This window comes from Melanostigma gelatinosum (genome assembly GCF_949748355.1).
Source record: "Melanostigma gelatinosum genome assembly, chromosome: 16".
Classification (NCBI taxonomy): domain Eukaryota; kingdom Metazoa; phylum Chordata; class Actinopteri; order Perciformes; family Zoarcidae; genus Melanostigma; species Melanostigma gelatinosum.
This window is the reverse complement of record NC_136649.1, coordinates 16,042,503-16,070,104: the sequence shown is the minus strand read 5'-3', so window position 1 is coordinate 16,070,104 and position 27,602 is coordinate 16,042,503. Positions and strand designations below refer to the sequence as shown.

At 43.4% G+C, this 27,602-nt stretch overlaps 1 protein-coding gene across 1 annotated transcript; it reads right to left on the bottom strand.

Annotated features, from left to right (window-relative positions):
* Positions 1-683: 683 nt before the first annotated feature.
* bahd1 (bromo adjacent homology domain containing 1) lies at positions 684-27,196 on the bottom strand. Its single transcript, XM_079287321.1, has 7 exons — positions 27,115-27,196; positions 9,291-11,058; positions 6,084-6,487; positions 5,659-5,818; positions 5,465-5,544; positions 4,339-4,430; positions 684-4,085 (listed from the first exon to the last, which is right to left on the bottom strand). Exons 2-7 carry the CDS (start codon positions 10,927-10,929, stop codon positions 3,893-3,895), a joined length of 2,568 nt encoding a protein of 855 aa, XP_079143447.1. The 5' UTR covers positions 10,930-11,058; positions 27,115-27,196; the 3' UTR covers positions 684-3,892.
* Positions 27,197-27,602: the final 406 nt, after the last annotated feature.

Sequence of the window (27,602 nt, the reverse complement as noted above, 5' to 3'; positions counted from 1 at the left end):
GAAACAAAGGGGAAAGGCTTGAGTTAATAAAAGGATAACTGTGATTTTGATAAAATATTATTTGTCTGTGTTTTGTACTTGATATTTAAATTAAAATAAATATTAGAATAAAGATTTATATGTAGTTTTCATGTGGCAGAAAGGTTTGAGTCTCCTTTCATCGCTGAAACTGTAAAACCTTCTCAAATGGAGGCAAACATTTCTAATTGAACAAACAAGAACCAGGTGGCTGACTGGAGGAGAGTTGAGTCTAGATGTTGTTTGAATTGATTGATTGAATTAATTCAGTTGTGATAAGTCTGACAAACCTAATTAAGTTTGTATTGTAGATGTTTTTCTACCTCAAATATGCATTTTCAGTCCTGCATGAACCTTTATAGAACATTTTTCTAATGCCATATTTGACACAAAAATATGATTTTTCAAAAAACCCTTTTAAATCAGTGTTCTGATCGCTGCGTTTGATAAAACCAATCACATATACAAATATTGGCTGCGTGAGCCCCCATGTGGGCAACAACTATTACTACAGCTCTCCCCTTGGCGAGAGTATTTGCCAATTAAACCAGATACAAGCCATAAAAAAAGCTTCCAAACATGTTCAAACTCATATATTATTTATTACAATTAAATATTTTTCTTATATTACAGAGCTCCATTTGAAACCATACAAATAATCTGTGCTGTGGTTAATATTTCCAAGATATTTCCAAAAACGCCATGCAAAGAATATGAACATAAATTCACATCAGAAGAACCAAAGTATAGGTGTGTTTTTTTTTGTACACCTGGGAATGAAATTAAAATTCACGTTTCAATAACTTCCCGTCTTTCTCTTTTTGGTGCAAACACCTCTTTGTGCTGATTCAAGATCAGACCAGCGTCATCTGGCAACAATGAAAGGCAATTTGGAAGGTGGGTGAAAACAACAGCTCGTCGGGGAAAACATTCGGAGTAAATACGGGTTGATGGGAACAGGCACAGAGGACCAATTAAGACATAAGTATCACACATCTTGATTAGACATAACTAGTTTGCAGAGTGATTCCTAAGGCCATAACATGGACTGTGTGTGGTTTCTAACTCTGATCCAGAACCTCCAGGGGGATTTAAAATTGAACATCCAAATAAAACCCACTTCTGCTTTGTTGGATTGTACTGTGTGTCCGTCCACCATCCATCAACGTTCAATTAAATGTTCCAGTCAACGAAAGTTTGCTTTAGCTTTGATACAGACGGATAACCTTTGGTTTGATCAAAATGGCAGGGTCTAATAAACGACCAAGAGTCAAAAAGTAATGGACCCGACCCTCCGTACAAAAAGAAAAGCAGAAGTAGGCATTTCCAAATGGTACTCCACCCAAAATGTATATTTTCACAATCAACAACCCCCTGTGGTTTCAAGGTGGTTGTAAATAGTTTGCAGTTCGTGAAGAACAGCGGTTGGGACCTTAAAACGTGTCGGACACAAGGGATTGAAATGGTGACAAGTTTCAAAGCAGAATAAAGAATTAAAACACTCAAACACTCTCGCGGCATAATCCAGTTCCTCACTGCTTGAAGCTCTGCCAGGAAGTTGTGTCTTTTGTTTGGAACATAATAACCATACAGACGGACAGCTGAGAGGTGGATTATGATGAAGAAGCGGATTAGAAAAGTCTCTGTGGACATTTTGATACTTTTTGTCCACCATGAAAACTTTGTAACCACTGAAATTCATCCCAACCGACGAGTTCAAGCGGACTGCAGCCGCTGTTCTTCAAGAAGCACAAAACTACAAACTCAATATTTTTGGGAAATACACTTTCTTGTTGAGAGTTTAGAGGAGACAAATCAATACAGCACACTAAGAAGCCTCATTACCCGAGGCTGATATCAGCACACATCTCTAAATGAACGGCTGGGAATGTTCTATAAGGCAGCAAGATCAAGGGCACAGGCTAATGGCAAGGTAGGTTTAAATCATTGTAGCATTCGGCATTTAAAGGTGACGAGGCAAAGCTTTATCATCTCAGGAGAAGTGACAGGAAGCTGGGAGAGGCCAAGGTACGTTTTGGTCCTGCAGGTTAAGCATCTCTGGTCACATGTTAGCAGGTGTCCTTCAAACTGTATCTGAGATCCTTCTAAATGTGTCCTCGCATCTGCCCGGAGGACTTCAACACTTTCAACACAACATTTAATCGGCTCGTATTAGGCAAGCAAGCTCAGTCACAGAAATACTATTGCGAATGACTCACACTTTTCATCGTGGACAGTGCAGCTAAGAAGGAGAGACCTCCTTCAGAATCAGGAATACAAGCCACTCATCTAAAACTCTATTCTTTAAAATTATCTTTTGAAAATAAATAATATTTTCTCAGTACAGAAATAAATACATATCTTCTCTCAAACATAGGAATGGATCATCATCATCATCGTCACAGATCTAAATGCTACACTGAATACATTACTCACCATCTCAGCGGTGAAGAAACATGAACATAGGTGACAAACTGCCATCTGCCACGAACGGAACAGACACTCATCCAGATATATAAATGCAAATATACAGTTAGCTGACACCGGAGTTATATTACTCCTCTGACAATCAGCTTTGAGAGGGTAAAATATTCCTCAGCATTGGCATAGCAAAAAAACCTGTCAATGCTCGGCTCATTGGAAGTCTTCACTGCAAAAAGTCAAACTAACTGAAGTGTGCTTTCTTTGTAGAGTGTAGTAGGACATTAGGAAATCACCATTCAGGTGAATTGAAGAGTTACATAAAATTCATACTTCTCTCAGAAAAAAAACAGAGGTGGAGCTAAACAAACGGCCACGTTTCGCTGTTTGCCCGCCTGTACTTAATCAGTGTTAACAGAGTTCAATTTGATTTAATCAAACCTTCTGATCAAGAACTCTCCTCACAGCTGTGGTTAGAGTTCACTAGAAAGACCTACAGGTCAATCATAGTTCCATGGAGATGGAAATGTTAAAATCATAGAACAGTTTGAAAATTGGGACATTTGCTTTCTTGCCAAGAGTTTGATGAGAAACTCGATACGACTCTCGCGTTTGTCTGGTAAATATGTAGCTGTAGCCACTTAGCCAGTTAGCTTAGCTCAGCACAAAGACAGGAAACAGGTGGAAAGAGCTAGCCAGACTGTCCCGTTTTGAGTCTCGATGCTAAGCTAAAGGGTGCAGTGCACTGCCGGCACTAGGTTCATATTTAACCATACAGACACAAGAGCGGCATCGATTATCTCATCTAACTTTTGTCAAGAAAGCAAAAAAATATCCCAAAAACTATTCCCTAAAAACACCTTGAACACAGATGTTCACTGGAGCTTCCCTGTAAAACATTTGTATGCAGAATATATCTCATATCAAATGTGATTGAATCTTCAGCCACTCAGAAATCTCTTTGTCTCCTCTCAAGGGCCAACGCGGCATGATACGCCTCAAAGTTTCTTCAGCTATGGCGCATCATTGAGACACACAGAGTCTGATATCCGTCAGGCAGACAGCAACATATTTCACATGTAACATCAACCTCTCTTCATACTTATCAAATGTCACATTTCTAAGAGCTACAGTAGCATTTTTCTACAGCAGAGTAAGTTCCACGTTCTCCAAACAGCTGCTACGACACCACAGAGCCATGTATGACAAAGACCATTACACTGCCATATTAACTGTTATACTACATGTCAGGGTATCTTAAATAAAAGGTGTGGCATGTAAGTACGAGCAGGTGGTTTTAAAACAAATGAAGCTCATCTGTCAATCCTTCATTCTAAACTTCCAGTTCCTGTCCCACAAGCAGCAGGTAGGTGTGTAGCCAATAAAAAGGTTGTGGAAGATGTATAAGATCATCTCACTTCCAATAGCATCGCGTGTCACGCCCAGTCAGATGCTACTGCAGGTTCTTGAGGAGGCGTCCGTAGCGAAAGTCATAGACGTGTCGACAGAAATACACCAGCTCCGGGTCGACGTCATCGGGCACACAGTGGTGGGTGGGCATGGCGTTGCCGACAATGGGTGGCACCACGAAGGAGGCGGCGCAGTCGCGCACGCCCTCCCTATGGCGTTTTACCAAGGCACAAAATCTGGACGAAGCAGAAATAGTCGGACATCAAACTCAATCGTCTTAAAAAAAAGCATTTAAGAAAACAGATGTTTCATGGTTGCAAACTTGTCTGAGGGACTGAGAATAAACAGCCTGGTTTTTATGTTAAACATGGTGCATTTCAAAACCAGCGCTGGAGGATTTTCTCAGCAGGACTGTGTGATCTTTCTTCGGAAACATGTTCAATGCAAGACATACACTTCAAAGAAAGCCACCACAAAATGTTCTCTTACCGACAAAACTGTGCCAATGTTAGGACATAGCATTTGTCTTCAATACAGGCCACACTGTTCACATCCTGGTGACGAGATGCAAAGATCTCATTCTGGAGAAAGAAAGTGTCAGTCATGTAAAAAAAAAAAAACGAAAACGCAACAATTCTTATTTTCAGGTGATTTCACACTAAAGAAGACATAATTATTAACATTACAGTCCACTTCTGCTAATCCTTACTTCCTTCAGGCCTTCCTACTTCATTGCACATGAGCACTTGTGCCTTCCAGACATGGAGAAGGAGCGCGACAGAGTCACAGGAGCAAGATGCTTCTTCCTCAGAGACAAAGCCCTGCTACTGTTCTCACACCGCTGCGTTTGTAAATTCAGCCCAGAAATGACAGTTGTGTGGTTTATTGTTTCTAGAGATTAAATAAAGCGCAACTTGGTCCTTTGGGAGATTACAGACGATGCGAAGCGAGCGCAACAGAAGCTGCTCGTCAACATGCGTGTGCCAGCGTACGCGTGTTTGTTTGTTCATACTCATCTCTTTCAAACTCATTTTCACTGTCTGAGTCAGAAGTGAATGGAGAGAGGCTCAAGATGAATTGCTAAAAACATTAGTGCGTTATGTTGTCAACTAATTCTCATATCCGACAGCAAAATATTTTATTCGAAAAAGGAATTTCGCAAGAATATACCCTGCACACTTCGCCAACAGAAGAGCGACACTGTGTTTAAAAGATAATGTTGTCACTGAATACTTTACATCAACAAACATCTAATTCCAAAACTAACAACCTTAATCTGTTTCTCAGTTCTTTCCAACTTCCCCTCTGTCTGTGGTTCTCAGACTCATTTGTTCCTACTGAAGAGGTGTTATAAATATAAAGTTTATTTTTGAAAAAGATAATGGATTGTGTTTTAAAAGTCAGTTTATCTTATTTCCACTTTTCCACTTAAGAGACTTGGCTAACATGGCATGAAGCATAAGTATTCTAGCGATGCTTACATTCAGTTAAATAAACCTCACGCACTGATTTACAAACTGTTTGCAGATTGTTAACTGGAGCTGTGTTTGATTTCACATCTAACACTTGCAGACCAATCAGAAACCGGTATTTTTAAAAAGGCGTAAAACCTCACCTCACAATGTAGACTGGGATTGCGTCCCCCCTGTGTGTGTTCTGGACGGTAGTACCAAAACAAACTCATCATCAGCTCTCCTGAAGACAAACACACACACACACAGTTCACTTCAGTGCTCAGCCGGTTATTACCGCATTCATTCAGCTTTCTCGTGCGCTGGAGGTCAACACTGTGTACAGTAGGTGTCCTACCTGACTCCGGCTCTTCCCACAGAGATGAGATCTTGGCTACGTAAGGCAGAGACTTCTTTCTAGGTCCAGATTTCAGCAGAACAGTGTCTCTGACCCGAATCAGCTCCCCGTCCCTCTGGACTCCCTCGAAACACTTCCTCAGCACCGGCGCCTCCTCTCCCTGGGAACACAGGCAGCAGGAAATATTGACTCCTCTAGCAGCCGGACGCTGATGAAATGTGATTTGTGTTGAATGACTTCTGTACCTCAACAGAAATGTGGACAAAACTCAACACACAGTGAAACAGCTCTAATGTCTACGATGCGGGTGTAATAAATCACACTCTCTTAGGACAAGGCAGGCCCGTTAAATGACACCACATGTAATTACAAGTGGCACCGTCATGGCTGCATCAGAAAGCCCCAGCATGACTTTCTCTACGTACCACAGAGAAAACCTCCTTCTGAAAGGGCAGGCCAACTGGTTGCCAGCCATTGGTTGATTTTTGGCGTCCGTTCTTTGGCTGCTTAGCAACCGGTCGCCCTCCGCCGCCGCCGAGCTTCTGCTTCTTGTTCCTGTTGAGCGGGCAGGCGGCCGAGCCGATGCTGCCGGTGCCGCACGCGCCAGACCTCGACCCGCTGGGCGACTTGGCACTCCGTGGACACTCCTTCGCCACCTGCAGCGGAGGCTGCGGTCGGCTGGGGTCGGACAGCGGAGTCTGGATGCGGGGCACCGATTGGCCGGCCGGAGGCACAGTGGGAGAGGGGCAGCCAGTGAGGGTTCTGGGGCCGGGAGAGATGGGGACGGAGGAAGATCTGTGATGGTCATCGAGGGTCGATGGGTAGTCGTCTGAGGAAGAAACAAAAGAGGCAACATAAAGTAGAGCGACAGACAGTCCTTTAAGGAGCAGCTACGGTGATCATCAACCTTTAATAAGGTTACACAATACAGACATGAACGATACTCAGTTATTAGTTCCGCTGAAGCAGCAGAAATAACAAACAGAGCCTCAATTAAGGTCAATTATAGTCTTTAACATTGAAACCCCTCACACACACACGCCAAGTGTGCAATAACAAGAGCAGGTTCTGCACACTCCCATGACACAGTTGTGGTGATGACATTAAGGTTAATTAATGGTCAATATTTATCAATGTTTCCTCCACGGAGAATACATTAACCTAAGCATTACGCCACTTGCTTTAGCCATGAGCAAACATAGGTTTTTTATATATATATATATATATATGCATACATGGATGTGTATCATACTGTTGTGTTACTTGTACTTTAATTGAGTACTTTCATGTTATGCTGCTTTATACACACTACATTTCAGAGGGAACATTGCATTTTATACTCCACTACATTTATTTGACAGCTAGTTAATAGTGACTGCAAATTAAGATTTTATGTGCGAAACCTTTACTGACCTCATAAATTCTGATGTAGTGTGAACTGTATTGTGGCTCAAGATAGCTCAACCTCAACTTGAAAATGCTGCTGTACACCCAGCAGTTAGTTTCACTCCTAATGCTTCAAGTACATTTTGCTGCTAATACTCGTGTACTTTTACTTATGTAGAAGTGTATTGTCATAGAAGAGCAAGTGAGGCTTAACATAATTAACTCGGGGCGCATTTCATTGCTTTTGAATTCAGTCTTTGTGTTTTAAAGGGAGGATGTGCCATTTCTTGTGTAAAATGTCACATGTGTTGCTTTAAAGTAATCGTCTGAATATTTCTGCCACCACAATTACTACATCGTGATTTAATTATCGTATCATTTAAAAGCCCTGCACACCCACAGAGGAGTTTTCACTACTCACACCTCTGCTCAGGCGGATGACAGTCTCCTAAAATAAAATTGCATTCCCATACAACTAAACTGCATTCTCAATTACATTTCTTCAGAATTACTTTCTGTGCAACGAATAGAAGTTCGTGGCAAACAATTATACAAAATATCATCGAGTGCGTATTTTCAATCATTTTATGTATTTATGTTTGAATGTATACATGCGGTGACTGTTTTTGCTATAATCTATTTACTTATGCGTGTTTGTCTGTTTTTAAAAGCTGAACTGAGGAGAATTTGACATGGCATTGAAGTATTGAATTGACTGCAGGAGACCAGGCTGCTGCCCAATAAGGTGGAAGTTGTTTCGCCTGAACAGGTGCAGCAAAATTAACAGGAGGGCGAGGGAGATGTCAATCAAACATGATCCGTGCCCATTCAGTACGGAGAAGAGGTCTAATCAGGCAGAAAAGTGAAAAAGCACCTGTGTGGGTGGACGAGGCCGTTTTCACAGGAGACATTTTGACTTGTCGTGACAGGAAAACCACAGGTGTTACGAATAACATTAACCATTGCTCTGTTCTACTCATGAGTCCCCAGTAAGCCGTGACATGGTGACAGTAAGCCAACATGCACAATACCAGGATGAGCAGCTAAATGCAATTCAGCCGTCATTAATTCTGTTATTTACACCCGTGTTGTCCCACTGTGACTAATGTCAAAATGTCTTCTGTGAATAATAGTAAGAACCTGAAGATTTCGGTGCTCTTGTCAACAAGAGTCTCAGCCCTCACGGCCTGACCTGCTTTTTGGTTGCCACAGAAAAAAAGAGAGAGAGAGCGAGAGCGAGAGACAGAGACAGAGAGACAGACAGACAGACAGACAGACAGAGAGAGAGAGACAGACAGAGAGAGAGAGGCTGAGGTGCAGCAGTGTGTGTTCACGTGTAATTAGTGTTGCTTTGAGGTCACAGTCAGGTGTTTTCTAACCATACACTCACACAGAGAGACTCGTATCATAAAGCGTTTTTTTCCTGTTCTGGTTCACATCTCTGACTCAAACTCTGAAACTAACTGCTGACATTTGAGCTCATACAATCAGCTCATTAGGTTTTCAGCTGCAAAGGCCGCGTATTCACTGTCCGGCCGCTTGTATTCAAACGAAGACAAAAGAGGTCTTGCCCTTTATCTGATATTTTCTTTGTTACCTCCCACTCAAGTGACATTCCAAAATGGAAGATTAAAAATTGCCTAACATGATAGCTATTCTCAGCACATTGTACTGCTGTGGCAGCCGGAATAGGGGAGGGGAGGGGAGGGCACTGCATACAAGATAACCTAAGAACTACGGAGCGCTAAGCTCATGAACGTTTAATACTAAAACCTAGTCGGGAAAATCCTTCTGTCTTCCTTAAAGGGGTTGGTGATTTTATTTTACACATACAGTTCCTTTTCCTTCTCACGGGGAGCTCAGCCTGTGAACAAAATGTTGTTTCACTTATTTCGTGGCTCCGCAGGAAGCTCTCTAAAGTCTGAGAATTTACTACAAACTCCAAATGTATAACAATAAGTTACAAACTGGGGGCAAGGAGTTGAAGAAAGATGTTGGCATCTAACATGCAGGGGGAGTCTTCACTCAACCAGGACGGGAATCTGAAGGATGGCAACTTTAAAGTTCATCTGCAGCACATCACTGCCACACTTTTACTGCACACATCCTATTAGGATTCAGAAATAAAAGAGATAATGGCCACGCTACTGTCCTCAGTCCTTACATCTGAGGCGTTTGAGGAGTGTTGTCACATAAGTACCATGAAGACAGATACCAGTACATGAACTCATCAACTGTCTGCTCACCTCTTTTGATGCCGCGGTTACATTTGGTGCAGTCCGTGGGGCTGAAGGAGCACCCTCCTCTGGCGATGGCTGGAACCACACCGGTGTAGGAGGAGTAGCCGTTGATCCTGCAGGGCTCTCCGTAGCACGCCTCCACTGAGGTGCAGCAGTACATTGGATGGGTGATCCCTGAGGGCTGTGGACCGGTGCTGGGGAGCAGCGTGGGTCTCTTGCCGCTCTTTGGGCACAAAGCGAGGGGTGACATGGGAGAGGGGGAGGTGTCCGGGTGGCTGAAGTGGACGTAGTAGCCGGGGAAACAGGTGTAGGTGTGCGGGCTGATGGTTATGGCTGCCGGATGGGTTACGGAGTGAGGGCCCTGAAGATGGTGGTGATGATGGTGGTGGTGGTGATGGTGGTGGTGGAACACCTCGGACAGCGTGCCGTCCTCGGGCTCCTTGAAGGTCTTGTCCTCCAGGAAGAGGGCCAGTCTGTGACAGTACTCGACGCATCTCTCCTGGGAGCAGCAGTAGCAGGGAGACACCTCGGTCTCCACCTGCTCCTTTTTGATTGTTTTCAAGGAGAATCCCAGCGAGGAGCCACGATGGCGCTCATGTTTGAGACACTCCTGTCCTCCTGCGGCGCCCTTCCACTCTGGATCCAGAGCCTTGCTTTTACAGAAACTGCAGCAACCCTGGATGGTAGAGTCCGGCCGGGGACGAAGCGGATCTTCTGTACCCTGTTTTATGTGCTTTAGTTGGTCCGCATGTTTGGGATGTGCTGTTCTTTTGGTCAGCGTTGTCTCTCCACATACTGGCTTACCGCTAATCTCACCCTGAGTCGTCGCTGCTGCTTCACTCCCACTCGCCGGCTTGGAGTCCATCTTCTTTTGCCGTTTGGTTCCATACCGGCTACTAGTGAGTTTGAGCAGCGTTGCAGCAGTAAGGCCTGCTTGACGCCGAGGCGTCGGTGCAAACAAAGCCGACCAGTCGATGCTCTCAGCCTCCGCTGCCGACCGCCTCTGTTTTTTAGGTCTTTCTTTTGGGTCTGCTTTCCCTCCCGGGGGAACCTTTTTGGTTTTATGACCTCTATTTTCAGTTTTAGTGAGACTATCTTTTGCTTTGTCTTCACTAGAAGGCTGCCGTTTCCTCGTGACATTTGAATCATCTCTGTAGAGCAGCAAGCTGTTGACAGCCTCAGCGTTAAGAGAGGCCATTCTCCGCTGGCGGGGCTCATAGACAGGTGCGGGAAACGTGAGTAAGGCGTCAGATTGGTTGATTTTTGGTTCCAGTGCTTGCTGATTGGCTGTGGATGTTTTCTTAAATCCAGATTTGGTCCTTCTGTGACTGGAGCTGGAGTGCAGCTTCTTCTTGACTTTAACCCTCTTTTGTTTCCCAGATTTTGGTGCATCCTTTACTTTACCCTCAACCCGTTTCTCCTCCAGACGGGTGAGCAGGACGCAACAATCCAGCGCATCTCCGTCGCCCCCTGCCAGCGTCTTCTTTCTACGTCGATGTGACTCTTTTCTATCCTTCTTTTTCCTTCCTCTCAACTCGCTTTTTCTCTCTTTCCCTTTTTTCACACCACCTCCTTTCTCCTTGCTTCCCTTCTCCTTCCGGGGCTTCCCACATTTGACAGGCTGGCTCCGCTGAGCTTTCACCATTGTCACAGCGTCCGGGGGCAGAGCCACCACCTCCTCTTCATCCACGTGGGTCCTACGATGGCGGGTTTCAGCTCAGAGAGACCCTTCAGCGAGCATCATCACGGGTCATCACCAGGGTCCATAGACTCTCTGGGGAGACACAGATTGGACATTTAACTGTAAAGCCGAAGCCGCACAAAGACAGAGAATCTGAGAGTGACTTAATGTAACCGACAGGATCTTTTGATGCATTATTCAACAATCGGATTTACTTGGTTCGCTGTCCAGGTCCCCAGAGAATATGACCACTTAGACAGCCTTTCTCCTTGACATGCAAATACACTGCACACAAGACGGAAGATGAGCGGAGATAAAGAGCACATGATACGTTGTGCCCGAGGCCATATGCACTCCAACCTCCTTCCCATTTCTCTGCTCCGTCTTAGTTTAACATTTGCTCTTTTCCCACTTATATCATTATGTAGTAATTCATGATGCTGTGTCTGCTGCGTGTTTTGATTCAGGATTGCAGCTGAATAGAAAAATAAACTATTGGCCTTTTCGCTTTGTCAATAAAGATCATTTTAAGCTCCATGAGCTCATATCGGAGCACATTAATGACTCGCACAATCCACAAGGAGCTCAATATTACGAGCTTTTACTCACTCAGTGATGAAGCACAGAAACACGGCCCAGAATCAGTGTAGGTGATGCATTTAATGTTTGATACGATGGATGCTTTTAGAAGCGATTTGGATCCGTAATGCACTATTCCGCACTGATTTGTTTTTAACCATAGCCACAGCCTGAAGCTGATCTCTGTGCAGCACTATGGCTCAGCAAAGAGTAGGTAATCAGATTAAACATGAAAAGACTGTCACATTGAGGGAGTGTATCTTTCAATTTCTACAAGGTAAAAAGGCTCAGCCAACTCTTTAAAATCACTGTGAGGCATGACATTAAGGAGTCATTCTCCAATATCTGAAGACACAAAAGCAAACGGTATGATCAAATGACTCATGAATTGATCCTTATTTCACCAGCGCAGGCGGCGGAAAACACGCCTCAAACAATAGCCTCTTCAGTTTCCATGTCAACAGGCTGCTACAGAGTACATCAAAGCACCTCCAGCAACTTCGTAGTAGAAGACGCAGAAGCTGCACGACCCTCTGCAATTCACATGAGTCTTTCTGCTCTCGACACAAAAAGCACCTCACTGCGGAGAAAACCTTTAAAGCTCCGAAGACAACTGCCAGTGACCTTTATGCAATGGCACTCCTGTGTGCCGCATGAAGACGGATCATCCTTCAGCCCTGAAACACAATTATGCCACTTGACCTCCAAGAACTAAGTCAGCATGGGACTTTTTATTTTTCAAATGAAGTGACTCTTCAGCCAGAAAACCATTCAGCTTTTTACGAACACCTACTCTCCCAAGACATGAATAAGTCTGAATCTCAGCTTCCATTAATGCCAGACACGAATAAGACCAGTTCGATTATTTAACAAGTTGCTCGTTATGAGGGCACATTCGTTATCTCTGACAAGCAAACAATGGTCAAAAGAATTGCAGAAATGCTCCTTACAGTTTCTCCGAACCCAAGTGGAGATATTCTAGAGCTACCCTCACTTTGTCGATTCGTCAACTAGTCATTTTGGTCTCAGTCGACTAAGATTTTCCGCTTTTCGTGATGAATTACTTATTTTCAAGCAACTTATAAGCACATCTTTGGTAAACACTGGATTTAAAGTGGTACTTTTTTGTGATTCTTACTAACTAAACTAATTAAATCGACGAATAAATTAGTCGACTAAGGATTTCTTTGGTCGAGCACAGCCCCGACCTACTCAAATGTCTTGTTGGTCCTCAAAGATATTCTGTTAAAACAGAGAAAAGCCGAAGCCAGAAGAAAATGACGAATGATTCTAAAAACTGATTTTAAACTTTTTGTTGATAAACTAATCCAAGGATCTACTAACCGTTTCAGCGCTACATGAATTATTTACAGTATACAAGCTAGTTAACAGAAGAGGAAGAGTTTGGATTTTCTCTGACGCACTAGTGCAGAGATGCAACCTTTAGTGGAAGAGAGCATAACAACCTCATCACCAAGCGTCCTTTTTTATTGTTCATGAAAATGCATCCCCTCACAAATAAAATCCCAACTTTCTGTAAAAATAAATAAAAAGGCTTTATCTGCAATCATAGGCTATATCTCTAGCATTGACAATAACTGACTGGAGTGAATTGAAATGTGAGACCCTGATAGGCCCATTTGTAAATGAAGTTTGTGCCCTCACTGATGTTTTCTTTCTATGAATGAAAGTGCCTCAAATCATGTTTAAATGTCATTTTGTGTCCCGTTTTTAAATTGAACCACTTAGCACCCTTTAAATGACTCTTGAGGGGCAGTCAAGACATCCCGTTTGCCCATACGCCATTTCACAATTTTATGCCTCAACCATTTGCAGTCGAGTAACATGCGTCAAAAAGAGAGTAACGACGCCGTACGACTCAGAAATGCATGCAAATTCTGCTAAAAACCGTTTCTGCGCTGCATAACAATATCTTATTCATGCACCAGAGTATTTAACACAACTTCATCTCATCACCAGTGTGCAACACACCTGCTGTTCTTTTACAACTCGCTATCATGTAACACCTAATGAAGGGTTGGGAAAACCAGAGTGGTTCTTGTTGAACTGCTCCAATTACAAGAAGACAGTGTGAGGTTCTCTTCGCTCATTTTCTTCACACTAAATCCTACCCTGTGTCTGTTGTGATCTGTTGCTTCATCTGAACATTGCTGAGAACATACCCAGTTGAGTCGTACCACAAACGCAAACCCACTTTGACTTCGGAGCGGACGCAACTCTCTGGCTGGACGTTTACAAGACCATCTCACAGCCCCGTCGGCCCTTATTGCCAAAGGACTCGGTGAACCGTGAAATGCAATCCATGAGAGAAATTTAATTTCCAGATAACGAGGAGGACAGAAGGAGCCTCACATTGAGTTTCTGTCTACGGATATCAAATCAAGTTGCTTCATTTAAATAAGACAAGCATGCACAATGGAAGGAAAGGAGCTCATAGAAGAGTGTTTTTACTATTCCCGGCTAAACCTTGACCACACTGACCACACCAAATTAAACAATAGGTTCAAATGAATATCGTGGTCTGATATTTGCTTGCTTTTTCACGCAGTTCGGTTGTTGATTTTCCTCGGACTCCCTGTTGTGTGGTAATTATTTCCTTTTTGTGTGGAATAAAAACGCCTTGTTTCACTTCACCCGACTGTCTGCTCTCGAGTCTTCATGATGTCCCGTGACAGACAAAACAAGCGACGAGGCAGGGCAGGCAGACAGGGGAACAGGACGACACAAACGGGCGGGTAGAACACAAACAATGATCTGGCAGAGAGTGAGTGAGAGACAGGGGTTTAAGAAGTGACTAGAACAGGTGAGGAGAGTTGTGCTGATAAAGGACAGGTGAGGGGAGTTGGACTGGTGCCGAGTTGAAGAGCTACAGAAAAACACATGAGGCAAAGCCTAATCATGACACATTTAGAGAATTGTTTTCAAAAGATGTTTGTCTTGTGTGGACATGACTTGTGAGCAGGTTCACAAAAGTGATTTATTTTGTATTTGAAGGTTTTTAAAGGCCTGAAAAGGAAAAAGTATATTTCCCAAGAAAAGGGGAACTTAACAGGATTTCTTGATCATCATTTTATGACTTGTCAGATGAACCAATTCCAGTATATTTCCAAGAAAAACAAGCTAAAATGTGAAATTATTTTAGGTAACAGATATACATTTTCCTTCTTATCCCTTTATTTATATTCTGAGGACCCGTTGTTGACGTTGTGACCCCCCCCCCCCCCCCCCCAGGTTAAGAAGCACTGATTTAGAAGATCAAACGGAAAGACTGATATCTACTTCTGAAAATGACAGATATCAAAAGATCCCCTCTTTAAACATTATGCAATTTAAAATAAACGGCGCACAATGGACACATAACGATGCTGCTGTCTCCCCCTCTGCGTGTACACTGACTGTACAGTAATATCTGGAGACGGAGGAGGAGGAGGTGCTGCCTGGCTGTCACAGACTCATCCAGAGGACGGACATGGTGTAGAGCTGTCATCATCAGAGAGAAAGCCCCGAGGCACGGAGCTCTCAGGAATCTAAGCTGTGTGTGCGCACATCAACACAACTCCACTTTTCATGGAGCAAATCAGCAGTTCAACAATCCTCCACCAACACCACCCAACCGTCGTCCTCCACCACCACCACCACCCCCTCCTCCCTTCACCTCCATGCAGGTTCAGGCACCAGCAGTTACAAACACACCCACAGCCACTCATGGATTATAATAAGCGGTAAAAAAAAAAAAAAAAATGCAATTAAGAGCCGCGTTATTGCACGTATTGTGATCGGGCTACAAAAGAGAGCGAAGCAGACTCGCCTACTGGAGCTGGTAGTTGGCCATGGTGGTGGACGGTGTTAATCTGACAGCATGCCGTAGCAGGAGTGCGGGCTGCGATACGAGAAGTGAAAAAAGCTCCTCAGCGGGGAAACGAGTCTAAAACAGCCGACCATCCTCGATCAATCCGGGGTTCGAAGCGCCGCTGGTTAATATCAAGATCAGCCGGAGCTCGTGTCACCGCCGAGTTGTTAGAAGCAGGCTACCCACCGATCCGATCATCTCCAACTGTGACGGGAATTACAGGCGCGATTGATCGTTACCTTGCGTGTCCCGTCGGGTGAAATGAAAAAAATCCCGTCCGTCCCTGTTCCCGGTGGTCAGTTTCTACCCGGTCGGGCTGTCGACCTGGGGAGCGATCCGCGGACCAAACAGCCCACAGTAGCTGGAGACAAATCGGTGAGCGGTGACCTACTTCCGAAGTGGCATGCTGGAGATAATATGCATGCGCTGCCTGCATTCACATTCGCCGTTGCACCGGGACATCCCTCTATAACGCTCATGTTGCTGTAATATCCCTGCAGGGACTAAACCGGGTACGCAATCATCACTGGGGAATTTTCTTTTTTAAATTTCCTTCAAGAAATATACGCGTGTATTCCCCCCCCGCGATATGTCCTATTATTTTAAATCTCTATTTTGGTTTCCTGAGTAAAAACATCCCCACTGGACATGACCAAACTTCTCTTCCAATGGCCAACAAGAAGTGGTCGTCTTAGAAATAGTTAAGTTTGAGCCTAAAACATAAGGACAATAAGTAGAAATTGAGAAATAAGTAATACTCATAATACACAGACAGCCGACTAAAAACTATAAGAAAATAGGTCCTCAAGGGCTGTTAAATAGTGCCAAACAGGACTGTTTACTCACCACTAACGAGACTGTAAATTATCATTTTGTTAAAAATCAACACCTGTAAACTCTTACTATAAACCAAGTTCCAGCAACACAAACATGAAGATCACTCAATTATTTTTGTCTTAATAAGTTTCATGTCATATTTCTTAATAAAGATAAGAAGAGGCCATAATCAGTAAACTACAAAACTAATTGTCACATGCAAGACAACTATAGGTCCTACAATTCTAGTCATATTAAGGTACAACTAAAACATAATATTAAACAGTATATTGAAATCATATGAAACCCCTTCAGACTATAAACTCACTGTGTGTAAAACACACACTGCGTCCCCATAGCTATAGCAACACAAACTGTGAACTCACTAATTAATATTACATCCATAATATGTATATATATTCCTAATTTCAGATTAATGACAGCAGAGAATAAAAGCATGCATGTCTTTACTTGGCTCAAATATTCATAGTAAACCTGTTGTTTATAGAACATATCATGTCCCTGTACATCAACATGAACACCATTAAGATCAACTCTGAGTATTACATAATATAAATCCCTAAAGGAGTACTTCAGTGATTATTATGGTCAGATTACTGACAGCAGAAGATAGAAGCATGTATCCCTCTTAATTAGTCTCATTTACTGTATCCTCTGCTCTTAATGATACGTGGAATCTAATAATGATGAGTGATGAGTCGGAAAACTGCACCAAACAGCAGGTTCGGTCTCTTAACAACAAACTGATTGGAAAGCCACTCTGCTATCAAGTTAGCATCTAGTCAGAATCGAGCTTAATTGGGATAGATGCTGATTGTCCTCGTCAATATCAGCTTTCCAGTGTGTAATTAACAGCTGTAAATAAGCCGAGTGGGTTGAGTTAATGAGGCATCAGCACCGGGGGAAGCTGAGGGAGTAGAGACTGCTGAGAGCTGACCTGTAAACTGCAACACACTGCAGAAAGATGCACGACACCGACCGGGACCATAAGATGCTTCAAGCATGCAGGAAGCACTCACTCATGTAATGGGAAAATATGTCATAGTATCATGGGAAGTTTTAAAGAATGTAAGTACTAAAAGTGCAGACACCAAACAGTAGTTTCAGGAGAAGATTTTAATTAGTTTTGTATCCAGGTGTCTTGTTATCTGTTATCTTGTACACTGTTTCTTTCTTGGTAAGACTTGACTACCAGACATCCTTTGTCTGAAATACTTTTACTTCCTTTGTGACGCATTATCTGAAGTGGTAAAGGCGTGAACCTTTGCATGCATAATGTTGAATATTGCATTTCGTCAAAGAAGGTTTCACGCAGTCTACTGAATACGTGGTTGCTGTGCTTTCTTCCCTCTTGCAAGAGGATAAATGCAAAAAGACAACTTTGAATCTTCTGATTGACTTCATTATTAATTTGTGAACACAAACTCTCTCCTCCCGATTAACCTAGAAATTTCCCACCACACTCACTACTGGTGGTGATGATGAGACAGACAGAGCGGACATCTAAAATAATGCTCAAACGCACAGACTGGTGAAAATCTCAAAACGATTTGAGATCTGAAAAGATGAACAGACATTTTAAATCGGGGGCAAAAAAACAACAAAAAGGAGCTGAAAGATGCTTTGAGATTCTCCCACACACACACACACACACACACACACACACACACACACACACACACTCCGGGGTTTTGAACTGAGAGTAGGTGTATCCAGGAATCCAGTGTGAATACTTAACACGTCTACAAATATGAAGCAAGTTAAACTGTATATTTGTCTTTTTTTCTGGGCTTATTTGCAAAGAGGATTTCAATCTAGCCATTACCAGTAAAGACAGGTGCAGCACATTGTCAAAAACAATGAAAAATCGACATTAATGTAGGCACAATGTGTGGGTATATGTGGTCAGAACAGTTGCTGAAACTCCCATCGACAGATCACAGGTACATATTTGAATAAAGGCAAAGACAGGCTCTTAAAATAAGGTCACATGACCCGTTGGGTCCCTGACAGAGAAGAGTGTTTGAATCTCTAGTGTCAGGAGAGGAAGCCCCACCATCCTTGCGCACAACATGTAATATTATGTTAAACTCAACAGTATTTCTTCAGACCGTTTTCACCTCAGAAATCTCCCAACTGATGTACATTTGGTCGTGTGTGTACCCCCATTCATCAAGATCTTGCCCCAGAAAGGTGTCTCAGTAGATATTTACGGAGGATGATGAATTTGTCGTTCTAAAGGTGGCGAGATAGCGTCGGGGAGAGTGAAATAACACTGTAATACTTTATTGATCTCTTTCTCCGCTTGCCCTGCCTGAAAAGTCAGCGCTCTGATTCTGCAACAGAGCAGCCGACCTCCAGCTGCCACAGCGTCAGTGCACCGTCAACAAAACGTTTACAAAAATATATACGGTTTGTTCTTGGAACGAAGGTACACAATCATATCTATAGCCACAATGTGAAGTCTTCTATTTCAGCATTTAAAGCAAGAGAAAGTAGCCATACCTGTCACAGCTCTGTCACCGCTATCCACCTTTCACTCACCTAATTAGTTCATTCAGTGCAGCTGCCAGTCACACTCACCTCATCAGCTCATCACTCTCACCTGCTCACTCTGCCTCAGACACACTCACTGCCAGATCGTTCTTTGCATTCATGCTCAACTTTCCCGCACTCGCTCATGGACTGATTCCCTGTCCCGGCCTACCTCGCCTTGCCTCTGTCCTGGTAACTTACTCGGCCCTTCTGTCCTTGACCACGAGAAGCCTGTCGTTGATTCTTCCAGAGAATATTCTGCCTGTCGTGTGTTGCAAATGAAGAACTCAAATCATACCAGTCCTGGTGTTGTCGTACTGCCCCTGCATGGGTCCTAACTACACCCGTTACAATACCTGGACAAATCCTGCTGTGGCAAAGGAAAGACCCGGCTGTACTCTGCCTCTGATTGGCAAGTATACTTGTGGCCTTCGTTGGTATTGGTTAGGTTTAGGCATGAGCAGTGAGACTGATTAAGGTTAGGGTATCTGGCTAAGCCAATCAGAGGCAGAGTAGGGCGGTCATGCCTTCCCCGTAGAGCATTTAGATGCTAAAGAGCGAGATATTTCCCCTCAGGAAGAACAAAACAGAGCTAAAATGAATATTGGACTCCAAATGAATGCTAATGTTGCTCTGTAACAAGTTTGCCATTTTAAGCTTAAAAGATGAGGGTGTGTCAATGCTGCGTTTACAATTAGTTTACGCTGCCCCAAGGTGACCCAAAAAATCCCTTATTGCTGGTTTACCTTTTTTATCGGCTCAAAACTAGCTCCACCTCATTTTAAAACCTTTCAGTGGCGAAGGCACAGGTGCTATCTAAAATTGCACAGGTGGTAGCTAAAATTGCTGTATCAATCTGTCTCTGCATCTTGTGAAGAATATTTGTGAATACACCAACATGTAATCAACATCCACATCCCTAAACCACACATGAATGTGGTCTATTTAGTCACACAAAGATCGGCAGAGAGAAGCAGGGCTGCATCACACCTGTTAAATGTCCTGGCAGTGCACAATGTTTGTTGTCAAACCCCTTCCGGTGTTCCCCCATGGCACCGTATTTCAGAAAATAATAAGTACGGTAGTAAACCGTGAGACAAATATGTTTGTCAATTAAAAAGATAATTTTGCAAATCAATAAAGTCGCAGATTGTCGTAGCGTAATTTTTTTGGGTGTGAAACATCCGTCTTCTTGCACAGTGTACATCACCAACACAGCTGTGTGCTCCATGCACAAATACGTTATCTCACTTGATGCGTTTTATCAGAGACTCTTTTTTCTTGTCTTGTGAAATGATCTTTTAAACTGACTCACGTATGTTTAAGATTTGACTCTCACCGTGGACTACAGTACTGTCCCCAAGGTGGTTCACTGAAAGGGGCGGGACTTCACCTCTATTCCCCAGTGAAACGAAATATTTGAGCGGCGTACAGTTACAAGAGAGTTAAATCAAATCCCTCGCATTTTGATTGGACCGCGAAATAGAATATAGCCCAATACGGAGCTGGAGAGGACTGTGGCTCCACATCGTCCTCTGTAGCTCCACATTCTTTCACTTATTGCGAAAGAATGTTGATTGATTAATGGATGAACGTCATATTATTGGTTGAAATTGTTCGGTAGTAACTGAAGCAAGCACACGTCATTTTGTTTTACAGGAAGAAAAGATCCTTTGTATTTTTTTTTAAATATATTGTTAAATAGGTGCACAACACGACTGATATGAGCTAAAAGGGTTAAAATGGCATTTTTCATTTCACATTGACTTTAAAGCAAAACATGTTTTTCAATGTGATGACACAAACAGTAAACACGCAAACGAAAAAGTGAAGTCATTCAGGAGGCTTTACCCCTGCTAACCACTGCAGCAACGTGTCATTGTCATACGACCGGCTGAATACTGAGACATGTCGACCAAGGTTTTCTAAAGAATGCGTGGGTGAACAAGAGCACGGGCGAACGCAACAACACCGGGGCACTCGACGGTTTGTTTGTGGGACAGCAACTTATTCGTACGACATGTTTGTGTGGGTTTAGAAATGTCTGTTAGAAATAAGACAACACAGGAAAATATAATCTGTGGGAATTTAACGCGGCCACCGAACTGATAAATAGATGGTAAACTACACATGACAATGATAGAACATATGTTTAATGCTTTGAAACAGCCGAGGCATGGCACAAAAGTAGAGGAGTTCATATTCTGAAGATGAGTGCTGCATTTTGTAGACTTAGCCTGCAACTATGCATGCGTCATCGTTGGAAAACAATGCGTTTTGCTGTAAAACAGAACAGGTAGTGAGCTGTTATTTCTGTGCTGCAGCGTGGAAGCCTACAGATGGAGAGATGACAGTTCAGCACTACAGAGCAGATACAGGAAGTGTAATTATCTGCTTCTACTGCTCCTCTTCAAAGAGACGGGGCAAGATGCCAGACAGTCTGACTGGCAAGGAGGAAGAAGAGGGGAAGAGAGAGAGCGAGAGAGAGTTCACGAAATTTGAAGCAAAGTGCCAGAGAGGAGTGAGGAAGGTGGAGAGTGAATCTCACACCTCACATCTCATCCAGCAGGAGAGAAGTCAAACTTAGTAGAAATCAGAGGGGCCGTTTCTCACATTCACCCTGCTTTTCTTTGCCTGACAGCTCCTCGGGGATACACAGTTTGACATAGACTTTCTGAGAGAGCAGGCGAGAACAAGAGAGAAGAAAAATGAAGGGAATGTGTGAGAGACAGCGAGGGGACGGGGAGGGAGGGGAGGCACAAGACAAGAGAGTGATGGATTGAGATAGCGCAGGCAATGGAGACAGAGAGAGATTGTCATCATCATCATGAACAATGACTCTGATAGAGCAGGCCTGTCGCTGGATTTTTCAACCCAGCGGAGGAAGGAGCGAGGAGGAGGAGGCCGCTCGCCCGCCTGCCCACCTGCCAGGGCCTCGGTCATGCTTTTAGCATCTGCCAAACTGAAGGACGCTTGGTGCCATGTGCTTTTTACTGAAGGAGCCTGACGTTTGTCAGTCACAGTGAGGGCTTCTGTTCTGTTCGGCCATAGCAAAAAAGGGTTTAATACCCCCCCTCCACACACACACACTCTGACACCCCATGTAAACAATCCCAGTGTGTGTGAGAAGAGAGACCCCAGCTCTGAAAGCTCCACATCCACTGCAGCTGTGTGCCGGCCAACAGCTGACGCCGGGCTGTCGGTCTCTGCTCCGTTTCATGCTTCCCTCCCCACCAACCCTGCCTCCGCCTCCGCCTCTTCTTCTGTGTTTCCATGAAGCAGACCTGTAATTTTCACAGCTGTGTCTCTGGCATTGTGCCAGGGTGAGTCAGGAAAAGGGAGAGGGCGAGAAAGAGAGCAAGAGAGAGGCTGGCTAATGGCTTTTAGAGGAGCACAAGCTACAGCACAGCTTTGCAATACCTGAGACGAATACTCAAACAACTAAACAAGACTGAGATCCAACTGTGAACCTCATTAGCATTATAAAACATACAAGTACAAGGTTCTGTCAATTATATGGCAGCCACGAAGGTCTTATTTTGACAGCTTTCCCCATCATATCTATTCGTTAGGATAACAGTGACTGTACTCTTGAAAAGTAACTGCTGAAATCTGGGAACACTTTGCTCCAACAAAGTCAGACAATCAGACAGGTGGTAATGACACCAGTTTAACAACAGGCAACAGTTTAGGTGGATTATTTTAACCGTGTTATTTAGAGGTAAAACCCAAAGAGCGTGCACCCTAAATTACGGTAATAATCCCAAATTGCAGGAAATGTTTTTGCACGCACAACTAAGTAAATAGTGTGTTAAAGTAGAACCTCGAAGTCGGTCTGTAAACTGATGCATGTTTTCAACCGACGGTTTTGTAATTTGTTCCGTTTGTTTTCTCTTCCAAATAAAATTGACGAACATGGGGAGTTACATTTTCTGGCCATTGGGCTTTTCTTGCCGTGTTGGACTTCTTTTTAGCGATGTTGTCATAATTCCCAGAACTCAAACAAAGTGTGAGTTAACTACAGGGATTATTGGACGACTGTCCTGCACGTCCAGAACTCTTAAAGCACCAATGTCACTGGTTTGGACTGATTTAAATGGGGGAAAAAAATATTAAACACAGCAAATGACAAGATTAAGCCCTTAAAACGGGTCCTGCTTCATCACCTGAACGGTCCTCACTATGTGTCAACTAGTTATGCAGTTATGCGAAGGTTCAACAAGCCCACGGTTTGGTTTGTATTGACGTTGTCTAGGTTACGGTTTCGGATCAGTTTGTATTGAACATCAGAGAGAAGAAAAACAACCAATTCTAATGTGTTTGAACTCCAAAATACATAAATAGACAGATAAGATAGTAATGAATAATATTTCTATTTTGAAGCCACTTCACCGACTTCATACATGAAATACGGCTACTTCATGGTCAAGTAGCGCCATGTTCAAATAATTGCCTCTTCTACGTCTCTGGCACTTCATGAAATAATTAGCAGGTTTGGCTCTAATAGTGGTGCAACTCTTCAACAAGCTTGCGTTTCGGTTTGTACGTCATTGAACGGGTCCTTTTCAACACTTCGGTTTTGCATCCCAAGGTTTAGTCTCAGAAGTGAAACCAACACTACGAAGTAAAAGAAACTAAATAAATAACTACATTTAAAGAGAATGTTAACTGTAGATGATAAACATTGAGATTGAAATATATATTTTTTTAGCCCTAGTGCCTGTTGGTCCCCGTTTAAAAAGCCCTTGTGAGTAACCTGAGAGGCATAACAGTTTTGTGCTTGTATGTTACATATTCATAAATGAATGTGGGGCCCAGAAGTTCAGAGTATTTGCCTCTTGGCCTCCTAGCAGGTTAATCCGGCTATGATCTCAGCAAAGAACTTGGTGCAATGTTATTTCTACCAACAGGAATGAAAGCCATAATTAGTAAAGTAAGACCCAAGTTGTCTCAAAGCCCAGCATTCACATGGCGATGCAAATTTTGCCCAAATGAAGTATTGACTTGGAAGCAGAAAGTATCAGCTACTGACGGAAACAGGTTCAAAAGTTATTTTGCTGTACCCAAGGCAGCTTGTACCGAATGGATCCAAAAAGAATCAGGCCAAACGAGCCGAGTCCCCGATAGATCATATTTAACTTCCTTCTGTGGCACAACAGTGTGACGATGACATGCGTTTTGGGAAAAAGAAAAGGGACTCGTCACGTCAGTGTACTTTTCCAATGCAACGTCATGAACAACAAAGACATTCACACTGGCTGGTATGTTGCTTTCACTTCCTAAAATAGATTTGCTATGCATTTCATTTAGCAAGATGGATCATAGGAACAATGAATATATGCCAACACCCATTCTCTTCTCTGCTGCCTTTTCTTCTGAACACATGTGGCCTCTGTCTGAGCAGGAAGAAGTCCTCCTCCTCCTCCTCCTCCTCCTCCTCCTCCTCCTCCTCCTCCTCCTCCTCCTCCTCCTCCTCCTCCTCCTCCTCCTCCTCCTCCTCCTCCTCCTCCTCCTCCTCCTCCTCCTCCTCCTCCTCCTCCTCCTCCTCCTCCTCCTCCTCCTCCTCCTCCTCCTCCTCCTCCTCCTCCTCCTCCTCCTCCTCCTCCTCCTCCTCCTCCTCCTCCTCCTCCTCCTCCTCCTCCTCCTCCTCCTCCTCCTCCTCCTCCTCCTCCTCCTCCTCCTCCTCCTCCTCCTCCTCCTCCTCCTCCTCCTCCTCCTCCTCCTCCTCCTCCTCCTCCTCCTCCTCCTCCTCCTCCTCCTCCTCCTCCTCCTCCTCCTCCTCCTCCTCCTCCTCCTCCTCCTCCTCCTCCTGAAATAAAGGGCTTATGTCCAGGATTGCTATCCAGCTTTATGGCTCACGTGTGGGCGCTGCACCTCTATTCAACATGCTGCCATGACAGGCCTGTCAAAGTAGGCTGCAGAGAACTGACTGGACACAGATCTCTCAAACCTCCAGAACTGACGCTCCATTGTCAGGCTGTTCTGTCCACGAGAGGCTTTACAAACACCATTATAGTGAATAACTCACTTGGCAACTTGTGTGTCATTATAACCCTGATGTCATGTCAGCGCATGCACTTTTCAACGGTCTTCTACAGCAGGAGGTGATCAGCTTTCCACAAATAAGATGGTCTTTTACCTGAACATGGCTGCAACTCACACAACTCTTTTCAATAGTGATGGATCGGCTAATTTCCCTGATTAAACACTCAATCTATGATCTATATCTGAAAAAGTGGAGGAAAAAAAAGATGTTCCCAGAGCCCGAACAGAAGACTTCAAATTGCTTGTTTTGACGCATCCATCGGTGGTGGAAGAAGTACTAAGATCATATACTTATGTAAAACTACCACTACCACCGTGTGAAAATACTCCATGACAAGTAAAAGTACAGAAGTATTGCTGAAACAAGGTGCTTCATGCATCTTCCAGCAGTATCTGTCTTTTAAACATCACATTGAGTGTCTTAGAATAAAACTCAGGGTGAATTTGGTTTCTATTCAAGAAATAAATGCCGTTTTTATTTTGGCGAAAGGAAAAAATTTGTTCAAGCAAAGCTTTAATCAGCAATTGGTTATTGTGATATTTTAGATATGCATGCAAATTCATCTTCTTTGACAATATATTCATGATGTCATGCTACGCTGCAATTTGTCTCTGATTCGGGTTTCAGACCGTTGCAGTTTGTTTGAGAAAGCTGGTTTGTCTTCTGTATGTCTAACTTTTTACCGTTTTGTTTTTAAGTCTGATGTTTGTGCTTTTATGTGAAACTTTCTATGCTGCCGTAACGGCAAGGGCTCCCTCGAAAAAAATATATATTTCACCGGGAATATCCTGGTTAAAATAAAGGTAAAAACAAAAAAAAAGACTTCCAGCTGTGTTCAGCTGAATGTGTTGCTTCTCAGATCGAGGTAAAGGGGGAAGAAAGTGCTGTAGCACATTGAGTGATTTATAGACTAACACTTCAACACCTGTATTTCACTATAACATCATAAAACCTGTAATAACTTTTGAGGCTTCACACTTTGCAAAAGAAACAAAAGCACTGTTGAGATTAAAATCTCCCACAAACTCTGAAGCAGGAACACACTTCTAAAAGTCATAACAACTCATCTACAATATTCCTATGGGCCAGTTCTTGAGAAGTCAAAAGCTGCTGAAACAAATCGCTTCAGCCTATCGGAGGGCTCTACATACAGAGAGTCACGTTAAGAAAACAGGAGCCACCACTACGTCCTCACTGACCCTTGCTCCTCTAGATAAACATTCCGGTGTCCTCAAATGTGATCCATCTTTAAATATTAACAACTTGATCCCATTCCCACAATCTGAGGGACTGTGGCCACCGTGCATCCAACTCATTGTTAGACGCCAAATACTTTAGATAAGATGGAACTTCATTCATCAAAAATTCATTACACTTGATAGAGTAGTTTGTACTTTCAGATATATCCGTGTTTTGTTGTTCATAGTGTGTGACACCTGGATCCAGTATCCAACACATTATTTAAATGATAATTGTTCACCTGTTCTTGGTCGACTATGCATGCGTGTGCCGTTTGCCTTTGCCCATGTTGACTCTGGCTGTTTAAACGTGTGTTGGCAACTATTAACGGCTGGAAATCAATCAGTGTTCTCCAGACTTCTTTTCCCCTCCTTGGAAGAACACAGAAGTAATATCTGCAAAATGTACTTGAAGTATCGAAAGTACTCAGCATGGAAGCACATTATCATATGGTTGAATAATAAAGAACATTTTAATGTTGTATCTGACTTACAAGGATCTCTATTTTATATACTTTTTGGGTTAAGTGTGCTGTGAAATATATTTAATGGACAATATTACCCTCAGAGAAGCAGTGGAGAAGTATTAAGCAGCATGAAATAGATGCATTACAGTAGAGTACCTCAAAGGTGTACTTAAGTGAGGTACTGGAGTAAATGTAGCTCAGTTAGGCTTGCAGACCAAAACGTCAAAGATACTCAGTTAATTATGATTGAAAAAGCAGCAAATAGCCACATTTGACAACCTGGACGCACTGAATTTTTGGTATGACGACTCAGTTAATTGATTAATCCGCTCATCACTCAGCTCTAGATCCAAAAGAGACAAACAGTAAAATGCCACCAGGACCTTTACATGCCTCCAACATGCGCTCCTGTGCTATTAGCAGGCTGAAAACACAGTAAACTATGTGACAGTAAACCCACAGACACGTGAACTCCGCAGCCGAGTGGAGCCTCAAACTTGACTCAAACAGAAGCTGCTCGAGTGACATTTTCTGCGATCACGAGCTGTGGGGAGACTAAGCAGAGTCTCTACTCACCGTTTAGGCGATAAAAAGACGACAGAAGTGAGGGAAGAAAGCCACAGAGATCCTTTAAAAGTTTCCTTTCGGGTTTACAGATCCCCACCAAAAAACAAGAAGGAAGGAAGGATCTGTTAATCCGTCCGTAGCTGACACATTACTCCAAACCTCGATCCTGTCCTGCCTCAACACTTTCAGTTTTGCACGATAAGAGTTGAAGGTTGTTGTGTCTTACCGCTATGCGGGCTGCACAATATCCCGACGTCAAGAAGGACGATCACTTCCACAGGGCGAGAGAGAGATGCGTCAGGTGTAAGATTCCTGCAAGTGAAGGAGGAAAACAGAGTGGAGGTCGACTCATGTTGAGGAGATCGGCTGAAGCCTTTTTTTTTTTTTTTTTCTCTCCTTCTTCACTCCAAACTGAACCGCTCCGCGCGCTTACGCGTACAAATCCACCAGTCTCGACACTTTGAACCACAATCCCGGTTTAGAAGACGAAGTGAGGC